The following is a 15,526-nucleotide window of genomic DNA, read 5'->3' on the forward strand; positions in this document are numbered from 1 at the left end:
TAAAGCATGGCTCTTGATATCAAAATGACGTTTTTCAATCTACCGTTTAGCTCACGTGACGTGTGTTCTACGCTGGGATTGGCTGAGGTGGGCACGATGTGCGAGTCGCACCGGAGCTGCTCCATCAGCCAGGACAACGGGCTCAGCGCCGCCTTCACCATCGCGCACGAGGTCAGGCCATTGGCTGTTCAATGTCATGTGTCTATGACGTCACTTAGATGACGCCATGTTTGCTATGACGTATTATCGCGTCGGCCATTTTTGTTCTTGAGTAATAAATGGCACCAATAGAATAGGCAAATTGCTCAAACAGCTAGGACAACGGGCTCAGCGCCACCTTCATCATCGCGCACGAAGTCAGAACATTGGCTGCTCACTGCCACGTGACTATGACATCATAGTCACGTGACTATGAAGCGACAGTCATCTCGGTGGTTGAAGACTTTTACAAATTCATACTACGCAGTCAGTAATTCTATTTGGTAAGATAAGGACGGGACGAGGTGAAGGTGACTTTTATTTGTACAGACTTGACATCATTATATGCCATGTTAAATGTTCAAGGATTGCGCATAATCAGTGCCAATGTCGTGCATAATATCGAGTTTATGTGGTTAAACGATCCTTTTCTCCCTGTTGTTCCCAGATCGGGCACGTGTTCAACATGCAGCACGACAGCCACCGGAGCTGCGCGGCTGTGCTGGCGCGGGAGGGCCGCTACAATCTCATGGCGCCGACACTAAACGGGGACAGCACGCACCCCTGGGCATGGTCACGCTGTAGCTCACGGGCGCTCAACAACTTCCTAAGGGCAGGTATGTACCTGTGTTGTACCTGTACTAGTTATACATGGGGCTATCTAAGTGCGGGAGGGCAGGTATAACCTCATGGCACCCACTCTGAACGGGGACAGCACGCACCCCTGGGCCTGGTCTCGCTGTAGTTCACGGGCGCTCAACGACTTCCTAAGGGCAGGTATGTACCTGTGCTGTACCTGTACTAATTATACATGGGACTACCTAAGTGCGGGAGGGCAGGTATAACCTCATGGCGCCCACTCTGAACGGGGACAGCACGCACCCCTGGGCCTGGTCCCGCTGCAGCTCACGCTCAATAACTTCCTACGGGCAGGTGTGTACCTGTCATATCTTTACATATGGAGTGTTACGGCAGCAAGATCAATGGTGTCCGACAATCGGTATCGATCGACCCCATTAACTATCAACCGTCCCTCAAACTAATGACTTCAATGAAAAGCGGTCAGCATCCCGATTTAGATAAAAAGATCCTTATGTAAAAGCTCAAACAAACAAACAAAAGAATAAAACATACCTGTCTCCCGTCGTGTTCCGTCTCTTCTCTTCCTGTCAGGGAACAAATGAAAGCGGTTTTATAACGTGCTGAAAAGACCAATAGCCGCTGTAGTTTTATACATCAAGGACAAGGATATGGTACTGTGCTCTATAGTAGCATATAAAATCGGTGGACAATCAATGGATAGCTGCTGCTTATTTATAAGCGTTCTTACTACTACACTATTTACCTTAATCTAACATTTACCTTTTCACCCCTTCACCAGGACGAGGAAGCTGTCTGCACGACCCTCCCACCGGTCCCGGCCGCAAGCTGCCCAGAGACCATCCCGGTCAGCTGTTCGACGTGGACCATCAGTGCGAGCTGGTGTTCGGGAAGGGCTCCACACTCTGCCCCTTCATGAGGGGGTAAGTCGTCTACAAGTTGATAGTCTCCAGGCAGATCTAGCTGTTTCTGACACGCAACAACGCAAAAAAAACCGCCACCCATAGGAGCCTTACTCTATACGTTAGTTCAATAGTCTTAAGATTGTGCAATGATAGTCTAATTTCATTGTACAATAGATACTTGGTGCTGTGGTACACCATGATGGTAGGTTAAGGTTAAAACCAGAAAAACATTTTAAAGCACTACTCTACTTGTTCTACCACAGGCCATACTCGCCTACATTTTGTTGCTAACCACCCAGACCCTGTCCCTGGATCACCTGTTCGAAGCTGTGGTGCACCCGACTAACGGGGTTTGCAATGTCCGATAGATGCTTTCTTTGTCTGGCATTAGGAAATGAAGGGCTCAAAACATCTCATACTCAAGTATTAATAATTACGGGGAGCGTGAATGTTATGAAAAAGAGTTCAATTCTGTGATATCAAAAACTAAGCAAAAAGACATTTCAACATTCACTAGTCCAGCTAGAACACAACTAACCACCCGTACCTTCCCCAGAACCACCTGTGCCAAGCTGTGGTGCACCACCATGGTGAAGGGCCAGCGGGTCTGCCAGACGTACCACATGCCCTGGGCGGACGGGACGTCGTGCGGTACAAACAGGTACGTCCTGCATTCTTAAGACATTACGCCCCTCACTATGACACCTGATCGTGCCTGCATGGCAGTATGGCAGGGCCATCACTGTTACTGTTAGGAAGTCCACCTTTGATGGAAAGTTTACACTTAATCATATTACCTATCATTGAGTATCATGTCAACATACATAAGCTTTCATCATCCTCATTACCAACATCATCATCATAATCATTAACATCATCATGAACTTCATCATCTTCAACCACATTATCGTTATCATCAACATCATGAACATCATCAGCAACAGCATCAGCATTATCAGCGACAGCATCATCATCGTCAACATCATCGACATCATCGTCAACATCATCATCGTCATCATGAACATCTTTAATAATCATCAACATCACCATCATCAATCGTCATCATCATAGCATCATCCTCATCTACTGGTTCTACTTTTATACCAATAAAATGTGTCCAATGTTCCAGGTGGTGCCAGGAGGGCAAGTGCACGGAGAAGCGCGAGGTGGTCCGTGTGGACGGGGGGTGGGGTTCGTGGGAGCCCTGGGGGTCGTGCAGCCGGTCCTGCGGGGGCGGGGTGCAGTCCTCCGCCCGCAAGTGCGACAGCCCGGCCCCGAAGAACGGCGGGGACTTCTGCCGGGGCGAGGCGGCGAAGCACCGGTCGTGCCGCACGGACCCGTGCCCGGCCGCGCGCAGCAGCGACGGCAAGGACACCTTCAGGTGAGTCAAGATCTCCTTTCTTTTTTGACTACAGACGTTTTGATTTTACTGCTTTTGTTGTTACAGCCCGACTAAGGACCCGGTCCCATTCGCCGTACGATTATTGTACGGTCGAAAATGGAAAAGGCCTTCTTGGAATACTCGTGCAGATGTGCACATTCTTGCAAAATTCAGCCGTCTTATTACAGAAAAGACTGTCTTCTATCCGTTGGTCAAAGAGGGGGGAAATCAGTCCCCGACATCGAGATATAGTGTACGACAGGCTAGGCACTTTAAAATTTTTACTTGCTACCATTTCCTCAAAATTCACTGGTAATGGACCGAAGACCAAAACACCTCTAATTTGCTACTTCACTTCTTTGGTAACAGTTAGTAGTTAACAGGGGCGGTACAGTTGTGTTCGGTAGCACGTGGACCTCTCACCTATGACAGCTTCCTCAAACATTAGGGAGAGAAAGGGCTGTATTTGCGGGACAACGCGACCAGGTTTACTACAACACAGGCACAATGGGCTCAGGAATAAATCTGTTTAACCAGGTGGGCGGCACATGGGGGTCCCTTTCTCCTACCTGATAATTTGTTTGACTGTTGCTTATTGGGCTTTATGAGAAACGCGGGGAGGTCCTGAGAACAAATTAAGCTTATTTAGGAAATCCATAGGAGCGACACTAGGGCTTGGTTTACACACGCGGTTCTTGGAGTCGACTTAGGACTGTGCGAGAATTCTGGGCCACTCGAGTAGTGTTTTCTAGTAGGAAACCTCCACATGAGAAGCCCAAAGCTTGGGCATTATGGGAAACGTGGGGAGTTCCTGAGAACAAATGAAGCTTCTTTAGGAAATCCAGCGACACTTGGAGTCGACTCAGGACGGTGCAAGGAGAACTCTATGCCACGCGAGTAGCGTCTTCTCGTTGAAAAACTCCCCATGAAAAGCCCAAAGCTCCTCAGACACAGCCCGAGTCGTCTCCGTTAACCCGTGTGTACAATGTAAATTGGGCCTGTGAGAAACCGATCAAACGATCTTTCAGTGAGTGCTCCATTATCCCCAAGATCCTCTGATGATCTCTTAATGAACTGTCAATGAACGCCAAGGTATTACAATAGTCTTTCTTTCATTATTATCGTGGGTCTCTTTTTTTTCCACTGCCTTCAAAAAAGAAGTCAAACCCAACCTTACTCAACCTAAGTTAACATAGAACTTTCACAGTTCCAATGTCGATTCCCATGCACTTGTTTTCTGCAATTAGCGTTCGGGCATGAACTTGCAATAAAGTTACCATTATTATTATCATGGAGGAGGCTAGGTCGTTTGAGGTCATCAGATATCGGTCTGATCCAGCAGCAGCAGGGAAAAGCGGTCCTAATCCGAGTTAATCCTTATTAATCCTCTCGGGGAGCCCTCATGGCAACACGTCAAGATGGCGCCGATAGCGTCTCCTGTTCCAAACATCTCCCCTCACTTCTGGGGTCCAGACTTAAATATTTTGTCTCCCTTCAAACTCCATTTGTTGGAGGCTGTGCGCCTCTAGTTTGGAACCCATTAGAGCAACACTACATTAGTTCAGCCCATAGGGATCCATAGGGTTTGAGTTCTTCGTATCATTATTTCGATTCATCTCTAGCTTTGAAGAAGATATTATTCCAGCAATTGACTAGTCAGCCGGTATAACCGTCATACGGCGTAACACAGCAGCTTAAACTACTGACTGCGTTTTTCTGTGACTATTTCTTACCATAAATTCCTAAAAATCACTGACACTGTCTAAGATGTCTTCTCAAGGACCAGGTCGTATCCAGGGACTTTGTAGGTAGGAATTCCCCAAGGGCAAATGCGACAGTACGGTACCAAAGCACGCACAAAACCCCAGCACTTTGCATATCACGATGTGGTGGTCAAACTCCTGCGGTTAGGGACTAACACAATTACATTGGAACCTTCCGATAAATCGCTACATCTGGACGCGTTAGGTGTGATTTATTCACCGTTTACCCAGCTTTACGCCACCATCAGTATGTGTGGTTATTAATTGGTTAAGATATAAAGGGTTCCCCGTGACGAGTAATAACTTCATGACCTTGACACCGATGCTACTGATTTAATGTTGGAAACATCTGCGCTGCACTTGTTGGAAAGTAAACAGGTGGTTTCAAATGTTACCTGCAACTGTGCAAAAAACGAATTTGGGTACATAAGAGAGTTGCTTTCTTTTATCTTTCACACAACCGGGGATTCGCAGAACGCGGCGGTTTTGTACAGTAAGTACGAGCTGCGGAAGACCAGACTGTAAGGTTTGATCAACTCACACCGGATTGGACCCATACTCTTTTCAATCGGTGTGGTGGGTTCTTTAACGCGCTTGCGGCGTGGCTCTCCTCAAATACGGGGCTTTCCGCCTTACGTCCCATCCGAGAGGACGTCCCTAACCGAAGCTAGGTACTCATTTTCCCTTGAGTTGAATGAGGAAATGCGGTTAAATTGCCTTTCCCGTGAGTACAACATCGGAGCCTGCTAGGGATTCAAACCCAGAACCTTTAGGTCCTAAGTCCACAGCCCTAACAACACATCCGTGTTCTGACTCTTTCTCCACCACGTGTGTGGCCAGTGTTGACGCTACATAACCTCCCCACCCTGCAAACAGACCCGAAGAGTACCAACACATATCCGATGGTTTGGTATAAACATCGCAGTCATTCGCCACATAAGTGCTATAAACATGTGCCAAGGTGTTGCAACATTGTCGCAAGGGAACAATAGGAGCATTTTGTATCGGCGTACATGTGCAAGCACAGGTGTGAACCTTAAGGAGGGTAGAGTCACACACCTGTCGAATCAAGGCCAGACGCCGTGTTTTTGCTACAATTGGAACATTTGCTACACAGATGGAGACGAAATGTGGCAATGTCTAGACATAATGCACACATCGATGTAATGCCATGCAGGGCCATTACTGGCGTTACGTGGTACATGATGTAATGTTTTACAGTGGGAAGGACTACGAGTTCAATGCCCTCATAATAAGGTGAACTAAAAAATGCTACAAGTTACTTTTCAATGCAATCTCTAGCCCAAGCGAAGAATAACTCTGGTACACTTCACAAAAAACGTGTTCCAATTTATATCTGATACATATCATATATAAAATGTGATACATGTGTATTATCAATGCATTGTGTAGATCTATAGAGCAATACAAAAGTCCCTGCACGTTTGCCAGTGACTGACGATATATCGTGTATGCTACCTGAAACGTCTGACAAGTTACAAAAAGTACATGTATCCCGTTGCTTGAGTAGCTTTTTAGAGTGTACTACCTGGATGCGTAACCTGCATCGACAAATGCCTATAATTTTGTCATGTCAACAAGATTACTAATTCTTTTTGCTCGTCTTCCCCCCTGCAGGGCAGAGCAGTGCGGGAAGTTTGACGGGCAGCACTTCAACATTAACGGGCTGAACAGGTACACGCGCTGGGTGCCCAGGTACTCAGGTGTGTCACTTAAGGACAGCTGCAAACTCACCTGTCGGGTTGCCGGGACAACCATGTTCTACACACTCCGGGAAAAGGTGAGGAAAGGCTCCTCTTACAGTTCGTTTGCTTGCAACTGGTAGGCTTAAAACACAACTTTTTTTGCGTAACACAATGCTTCTAAACGTATCTCATCAGTTGTGTACAGTAGGTATACAAGCTGCATAAGACAGGACTGTAAGGTCTGATCACTCACACTGGGGAAAAGACCCCTACTCTTTTCGATAAGTGAGCTTGGATCTTTAACGTACTCGAGGTGTGGTTGTCCTCAAACACGAGACAACCGGCACAACGTCTCCATTCGAAGTGTCTTTTCCAAGGGCACAACATCGGTGGCATCATAGGGTTCGAGCCCGGGACCGCTGGGTTCTAGGCCAAACATCATGACGTTATGACACACAACCCCCGACTAATAAGACATTTGTGCCCCCCCCCCCCCGAGTAATAGATGGGACCCCCTGCGGACCTGAGATCAGCGGAGTCTGTATCCAGGGCCGGTGTCAGAAGACCGGCTGCGATAACCGCCTCGGCTCAAACTTATCATAACTCATTTGTGCCCCCCCCCCTCTACAGGTAATAGATGGGACCCCGTGCGGACCTGAGATCAGCGGAGTCTGCATCCAGGGCCGGTGTCAGAAGACAGGCTGCGATAACCGGCTCGGCTCAAACTTCTTATAACGCATTTGTATCCCGCCTCTCAGGTAATAGATGGGACCCCCTGTGGACCTGAGATCAGCGGAGTCTGTATCCAGGGCCGGTGTCAGAAGACAGGCTGCGATAACCGTCTCGGCTCCACTGCCAAGCGCGACAAGTGCGGCATCTGCGGGGGACGTGGCGAGTCATGCTCCAAAGTGTCCGGGTCATACAACAAGGTCAGTCTCTTTTCTTTATATATTTACTTTAATTGTGTGGCGTCGTGTGGCGCAAGTGTAGAGGGCGCGGCTGTCAAACAATGGGACCCGGGATCTAATCCCGGGCTGTGCCCAGAGACATGTCCGAACTTGCGCCCCGACGTTGCGCCCTTTGGAAAGGCACTTAATACGACTTTCCTCACTTCAGTCAGGTGTAAATGAGTACCTAGCTCATCTAGGGTTAGGGACATCCCTCGGATAGGACGTTAAATAGAGGTCCGTGTTTGGGGAGAGCCACACCCCTCGTACGTTAAAGAACCCACCACACCTTTAGAAAAAGAGTAGGGGCATGCCCCGGTGTGCGATGGTCCAAATCTTACAGTCCGGTCTAGGATGACATCTTGAAAAGGTGATAGTTCACCTGTTATGTCAATCCTTCCACAAAATGTGGTAAATCAAAATAAATAAATAAATAAATAATTTACAGACAAGGACGACGTGGCACTGCACTCAAGTTTGTATAACTTATCTTAACTGTGCCACGTACGGAGAACAATACACCCAGTTTTACCCCTGGGTGGAGTGAAGAAAGTCGTCTAACAAGATATGCAAGGTAACAGTCACTGGACAGATTTTGGAAACAGTCAGACGTTTCAAGCAGCACCCACTACATTTCGCAAGTCACTGAGGAAAGATAGCGGATGCTACCTGAAAGGTCTCCAACCGTTTCCAATATCTATCCAGTTGCTTGTAATGAGTAACTGTTACCTTGGGCATCAATTCATAAATGTATGGGGATTTTGGGGTACTAAGTAACTTCTATATCTTTTGCCACGACAGGTTGGTTACGGCTACCGCACAGCGCTGGAGATTCCCGCGGGATCGACTCGGATCGAGATCCGCCAGGTGTCGTACAACGGGAAGAAGGTCGACGGAAACTACCTCGCCGTTCGCAACGCGAAGGGAAAATACTTCATCAACGGAAAATACGTAATTCGCATGGCAGCTTTGGACGAACTCGACATAGGGGGCGCCGTTCTGTCCTACAGCGGCTCCGACACCGTTGAAGAGAAAATCTCGATACGAGATCGGACGCGGGAAAAATTGATTATCGAAGTCATATCGTCCGAGTACGTCCCACCTCAGGTGAAGTTCTCATACCTCGCGCCGAAGTCCTCCACGCAGTTCACATCACAGAGAGAAAACACGCGGACAAGAACTCGAATGCTCCCGCCGCAGGCGCCCACAAGACCCAGTCCCAACGCGGTACGATCTACGTGGTACACGGGGTCGTGGGGAGGGTGCTCTAAATCGTGCGGGCACGGCGAGAAAAGACGGAGCGTGCAGTGTCTAGACCAATACGGGCGGCCGAGCAGGGGCTGCAACGCCGCGGAAAAGCCGACCGAAACCGAGCGGTGTTACGCGAGTCGCTGCGGGGAGTGGATTTACGGGGGGTGGAGCGAGTGTTCGAAGCCGTGCGGCCGGGGGCAGCAGCTAAGACTTGTCGGCTGCAGGCTGCGTAACGGGGCGATAGGCCCCGACAGAGAGTGCGACATGAACACGCGACCGTCTGACACTCAGGACTGCAACACCTCGTCGTGTTCCTCCCGACGGTGGTACAGATGACGACGGGAGAGCTCTTAGCGCTCTTGAACTTGACTTCTAGGATTCTTTAAGATTCTTTAAAAGTTCACGACTAGGCCAAGCTCCTTAAGAATCTACAAACACTCAAGGAAGAGCATCCCAAGGAATGTGAGAACAAGCCTTAAGGAGGTGCGAAGTAAGGAGGAGTGAAGGACGCAGACTTCACAATCTTGGCCTAGAGATTGCAGCGTAGGTACGTGACAAGCAAAGGGGGCCACAGCGATGTACAAACTTCTTTCTGTGTGTGGCGCTGTTGCAAACATGTCAGACTCTGTGAAAAAGTCAAAGAAAACACCGCAAGGAAGTTTCAGACCTCACAAAATGTCACTGAGACTACGACGTCGTGTACATACATGTGTACTGTTAAACCATCTCAGACTTGTAGCATAGAAGAGAAGAGGAAAATTTACTGTCTACATTACTTGTATTCACAACCCGACATGGATACGTGAGGGATTTCCATTCTTGAGCTTCTCCCTTTCTGTCTTTAAGCAATGTTTCTGGTGAGGTCCACTGACAGAAAAGCGTCTTCCCCGGGGTATAACACTAGACCTTTCATATTCCAACGAGCCAACACATTGCCGCCTTTAAGTGGGCTTACGAGTTCTTCTGAATGGAGAGCTCACAGTTCTTTACATGTGACACCTCCTGAGTGTTGGAGAGACCACAGGCTGCACTGAGACTGTCCATGACGCCGCTCTTGTGTACATGAAGGTTCCCAGTCCGCTACTTGATGAAATGTTCTCATGTCATTTACCTTTCGGCAGGCCCACTCAGCATTTGGGAAAGAGTATGGTAGTTAAACAGCCCCCTGCTGTAGTGACTTGCACAAATGTGTGGTCCAAAGGCTACAGAAATGGAGATGGGTGCCACCTCTTTGCGTCTTATCAACTTGAAGACGCCTGGGTCACTTTAACTTTAACTCACAGGGAGGTGGGCTGCTGTGAGGAAGGCCTGAAGACGCTTAGATAAAATACCGCGTTGAGAGATCGCAGGCTTCGTGGTTCGCGTGTGCGCAACGAGTGTCTCGTGCGTGATATCCTCGCCTGATCCACGGCAAGGCCATTAACCAAGATGATGCAACATCTCGTCAGACAGAAAATGTGTCAGTGTCACAAGAAGCTTTCGACTCAGCTGTTTTCAATGGTATGGTTGCTATGACAAGTAGAAAATGTGACTCAAGCGACCCGACCACAAACCATATCATGTATTTGGACTGAAACCTGGCTCCAAACTTTCAAGGAATCAGCTATTTTGTAGATGTCTGTCTTTCAAGGAAAGTTTACATATCTCGTAACGTTGAAGTACACTTGAGAAATTCACAAGATCAAAGAAGGAAGTCTCAGCTGACATCTTGAAATTGCCTTAAGGACCAAAGATGGAATATCTGCCGCAAGTATCCGGCATGGGGCAACCTTGATCACAGCAACAACTCCAAGGCTGCTCAGGAAAAGTTGGCAGACACGTTATCTGCTTCCTGAAGTGGCCGTCAGTGTACGGATAAATCAGGGATGCTGCCAGGATAGCCTGGTTACAGAACCAACACTTACTTGTGAGAGTAAGATGAAGCCAGTGCACATTTAGAACTGTGATTCAAGGGATCCTATTACTGTACATACAAAAGGAGAGTTGAATGAAATGATAAAATTATGACACTACAACAGTGCTGGCTACAACATATGGATTAACAAGCATATTTGAACTGCAACTTCAGCTTGAACTGTGACATTTCAGTCGAAATTTCGCGTCATCATAGAGAAAGAAAGTTAAAGGATATGACCACATTGGTACGGAATCACTTGGAATACTGTGAGTGTGCTTCAGAGAAAAACTCTTGCCCGACAGTTTGGGAAAGAGCTGCATCAATGTGCATCAGCCACAGGCCAATTACGCTACAACCTCTGGGACTAATTGCAGAGTGGTTTCCAACAGACTTCATCCATGACATCTGCTACAACTGTTACTAGCAGAGGGATACTGCAATTGCTGGACAGTTTTTGAACAGAGAGTAGCAGCTCAACAGAGTTATCTGTGAGTATGTGAACGGCAATGTCAACCAGCCACCAGGCAACTACACTATCCGGGACTACTTGAAGAATATTTCCAAAGGATTACAACACTCAACAGCACTGTCACAATCACAGGAATACTGAAAGTGTGCTTCAATGGAAAACTTTTGCTGCACAGAGTTTTTGACAGTTTGTGACAGAGTTACAGCAACGTCCAACAGATATGGGAATACTTGCAGAATGTTCCAAAGGACTACAACATTACTGCACTGTGACAATAAAGCAGCAAGAATTCCGTGTGCTTCATCAGATGAAAACAGTCTGGGACAGAGTGGCAGCCCAGCGGAGAGATCATCACGAGGACTGTACACTTTAGACAGAGTTGCAGCAGTGTCCAGCAGCTGGCAGTCCTCAGCATCACCTGTTATGAAGTGCCTCAGTCTGCGGATCTCCTCACCACCGTGTGCGTCCTTGGTAACGTTGAAAGCTACATCCTCGTCTGGTCAGGTCAGTCAATATCACTTCCACGGGCGGCACCAGCTGGACAATAACCAAATTTTTTAAAACCTTCTCCCTGCTGATGTAGCCTTATGGCACAAAATTTGTATTGTATCGTTAATGGGTGATGGGAAGAAGGTTAAAGAGTTGAGAACCTTCTCTATTAAGCTTGGGGTGAGTGGACGTTTGTGACGTTCTTCCTAAAATTATCCAAACTTTTTAAAAACATGTTTTTTGAATGAATCGTTTGTTCAGCTTTATTGCCAACCCAGCGGGAGTGATAGTGACTTGTAACACCTTAGATATATTTTAATTAGTTGTTATTTATGCATCGAATCTGCTAGATACAATGACTGTATCATTGCATCGTCAAAGTTGTTGTAAGTTGTTCAACATGCCTGTTAGAGATATTTAGCAACTTTCAATTGCAATTCCAAAACGGTGGTCTCTTATCAGACTTTCATGCTTGACTGGAAAGGGTTGCAGTTCTTAGGATAAGACCCCTGCTGTTGTAATCATCGTCTCATCTATCTTGACAAAAGGAGCTAAGGCAAGTTTCTTGGTACATTGAGCCTGAACATACTGTACATATCATCTGTCCATCTTGGTAGAAGCAGTGGGAGAATAGCTTTTCAGTAGGCCAAACTGAAAGTTTCTGCTAAACATAACAGTGACTGACTCTTCCTTTTTTGTAAAAAAGCCCCAAATGGAGTCGAGCTATTTTCAACCCATTAAATCCTAAACTCTGCTTTTCAACAATACAGCCACCCAGTGTATTTTCTCTCTTCTCTGCCTTACATCTTTTAAAGTGAAGTGAAAGTAACAGTTACTGTAACCCCAGTGCTGAAAACACTTGACACACAGAGAACTTTCTGTGTACATCTTAACAATAGGCACTCTGTCTTGAGGAGTTGGAGCACAAAAACATGCAGTTGTAGTAAGTCTCAGCATCAACACCCTCTCCTCAAACACCCTGGCCTCTGCCAGACTGAGGTTAGCTCAAGAAGCCTGCATAATTGAAACATAATATACAACTTGACGTGGTTTGTTCGGCCTACATCTCCCTTTATTCCAAGAAGTGGAGGTTAAAACTGCATCAGTCCTGGGAAATCCAAGCAAGTGTGACCACAGGACTAGCCTCCGTAGCAGGCTTATCAGTGGGCTTTTTTGTACTTATTGTCTATCATACTATCATAGTGCCACCATCATTTCCCGAGATGGAAGGATGCCTACTTACCTGTATGCCATGTGTCCTATTTTCTGATTTTATGGAACTGACATACATTTAGAAACAGCATATAATTCTGCCAAAGCCCAACTCCTAATAAGCCTGCTAAGTAGGCTATCACAGGATGTTGACGCATCAGTGTGAGGAAACCCAAGATAGTGTGACCACAGGACTCTGATAACAGTCTCACAGCGTCTGACAAATCCACATCTTGTTGAAACACCAAAGCAATTACGCCTGAAAAATGATGTGCTAAACAGCGGAAATGTAAAACAAGATTTGGCAACACTTTGACCCTATCGAAGACTCGTGGAACTTTTGTAACCTTTCTGCGTAGCCTTGACCCTGTAACATGTACAGATCTAGTGCCAAAATAAAAGAAGCGCCAACAATGAGAAAGTTGAAATCATTAGGTTCTATAGGTTCTTGACAAGCGTTTCCCAGTATTCTGTGACCTGAATAATGATAGATCAGGGTGTGAAATACTTTTTTGAGCCAGGTTGCCCATGTTGCAACCTAGGGCAAATGCTAGGTTGCACATCCAAATTTCAGGTTGCTCCAGCAACATTCACCGATTTCTTCAAATCAAGCTCGTATGTAGCGTATGATACTACTAATATTTCAAAATATATATTAGATAGTATTGTGTTCCCACTGACCTAACATTAACAACATCTCGCTTAGCCGAGGGCAGTGTGTTTTCGTCTTTTTCAGCTAACGATCTATGAAGGGTTTTGGATGGTTTAAAACGAAAAAGTGTTGATTTCTTTATTTCAATTGAAGATTTACCGAATTTTATGAGAGGGACACTGTGTTTTTGTGAGCTTCCAGGGCTCCGATTGAGATCTTTGGCTCAAAATATAAGGTTGCACACTGTGCTACCTGGGTTTGGAATAAACTTGCACCAACCGAAATCTTGTTGCACTGTGCAACGTGCAACCAGGTATTTCGCACCCTGTAGATTGAAGCAGTGTCATCTTATTCATTTATTCAATCAACCAAAGAGCCAAAAAAGCAAATTCAACAACAAATTTTCACACTTAACGTAGATGTGTTTAATGAGGTAACAAAAATCATTTCTGAAATAGTTTGAGTTGCAGGGTCAAGAATTAATTCCTACTCAACTGCTGAAGTTAATTGACATACAGAATGACCATGCGTGGATCATTTCACCTTTAACAGGTTCTCATTCATGACCATGATGAATTACCCCAAACCTGTAGGGACCTCCCTTCACCCATTTCCTAACCCCATGACTGCAATAATGCTGCCAAAGCCTCCCACTCCTGCCATAGGGCTCTGCATGTACATGCTGCCTTTTGCGTAGAGCGTAATAAGCTGTTTTGATCCCACATAATTTGTAGCTGGACTGCTCAAATCTAACGTAAAGCATAATCGGTGCATTGTATGTATACCATATTTGGTGCTGACTTAAGCATAAAGTGAAGCCAGCTTGTCGAAATTGACGTAATACGTTGACGATGGTAGCCCCCCATGTAGGCCCCATTCATTACTTCCAGGCCATGTAGGGACAAAGGTATGGAAGCCAGCATTCCATGCAGAAATTCCACTGGAATCTGTCAGCAGTAGGCTAGAAAGAAGGGGGGAATGAGAAAAAGTGTGTAATATAAGCCACATGTAGCACTCTGAATTTCACGGCCCAAAGACTCAGGGAATGGTTTACATATGTCCAGTTAGGGGGAGTGAGCATTTAGGGTGGAGGCTTGCAGTTTGAGTTATGATCATGTAGTATCTAATGAAACAATCGTGTACATGATACCAAAATACTGCAGGACTTTCCGAAACATTCTGCTTAATAATGAGCACAAAATTTGCGTTGTGTGTTGGTAGTAAATATCAGTACACTCCGCTAAAACTTTGTTCACTAAAAACAAAAAAAGAAATCAGCGACTTGAGTGCATCAAATTTTCATAAGATTTTTCGGCATGAAATCTTCCTAAGAATTCAAGTGACCGATCACCAAGATCATTCTGCACTGACTTAAAACTGACAAAGAAAACTGGGGCAAATGCGAGTTTCCAGTACATGCATGTACCTGATGTATTAATGTCAAAAGTCATTGAGTGTTCAAAATTAACTGCCATGATACAATGTAGAATTGACTGATCATGCCTTCCATTTCTTTGACTGACAGACTGAAAATGAGACAGTTTTTGTTTCCATGCGGCCATGGCCTTTAGGTAACATTCTCCTTCCCAGGGTAGGTCTGCTGCAAAGTCTCATCCCCAGGGCACTGTAGGGAACTCTCAAGGTAGCAATAAATCTCGCTACTTTCACCAGATGGCCACATTGCAGAAGTGCCACAAATCAAGACCTTGTAACGAAGTCCTTCTAATCTGAAACAGCCTCAAAACAAGAAGATAATAGGTTAAACATGCAACAGCCATGGCCTTGTAGAAAATGAGCTCGTTATAAATCAAGGTGGATCAGATAAGCAATGATGTTTGAAGGCAGAGTCTTTCTTTTTCTTCAAAATGGCCTGCACTGCGATAAAAATTGTAGGGTACTGCAGAAAAGAAAAGGAAAACTAGCAATTTTGCAAGCCTAAAAATTTTATAAACTCCCTCTCTCTCTCCCATAGCTTATGAACTGCATTCATCAATTGCCTGAAACAAACTTTGGAGGTCCTGCTGTTGTATTTGATTTTAACCTTCTTCCTGGTGCC

General features: G+C 46.0%; 1 protein-coding gene across 1 annotated transcript in view; it reads left to right on the forward strand.

Moving 5' to 3' along the window:
* LOC136421522 (A disintegrin and metalloproteinase with thrombospondin motifs 15-like) overlaps nt 1-9,524 on the forward strand; it is a 30,986-nt gene extending 21,462 nt beyond the window's left edge. Inside the window, exons 3-12 of the mRNA XM_066408848.1 lie at nt 51-171; nt 647-815; nt 865-975; nt 1,580-1,721; nt 2,260-2,364; nt 2,833-3,084; nt 6,486-6,648; nt 7,184-7,253; nt 7,319-7,482; nt 8,302-9,524. Coding sequence (XP_066264945.1) covers nt 51-171; nt 647-815; nt 865-975; nt 1,580-1,721; nt 2,260-2,364; nt 2,833-3,084; nt 6,486-6,648; nt 7,184-7,253; nt 7,319-7,482; nt 8,302-9,087 — 2,083 coding nt within the window. The 3' untranslated portion in view covers nt 9,088-9,524. The remainder of the gene's footprint in view (nt 1-50; nt 172-646; nt 816-864; nt 976-1,579; nt 1,722-2,259; nt 2,365-2,832; nt 3,085-6,485; nt 6,649-7,183; nt 7,254-7,318; nt 7,483-8,301) is intronic.
* Nucleotides 9,525-15,526: the final 6,002 nt, after the last annotated feature.

Source organism: Branchiostoma lanceolatum, chromosome 16 (genome assembly GCF_035083965.1).
Source record: "Branchiostoma lanceolatum isolate klBraLanc5 chromosome 16, klBraLanc5.hap2, whole genome shotgun sequence".
Taxonomy (NCBI): Eukaryota; Metazoa; Chordata; class Leptocardii; order Amphioxiformes; family Branchiostomatidae; genus Branchiostoma; species Branchiostoma lanceolatum.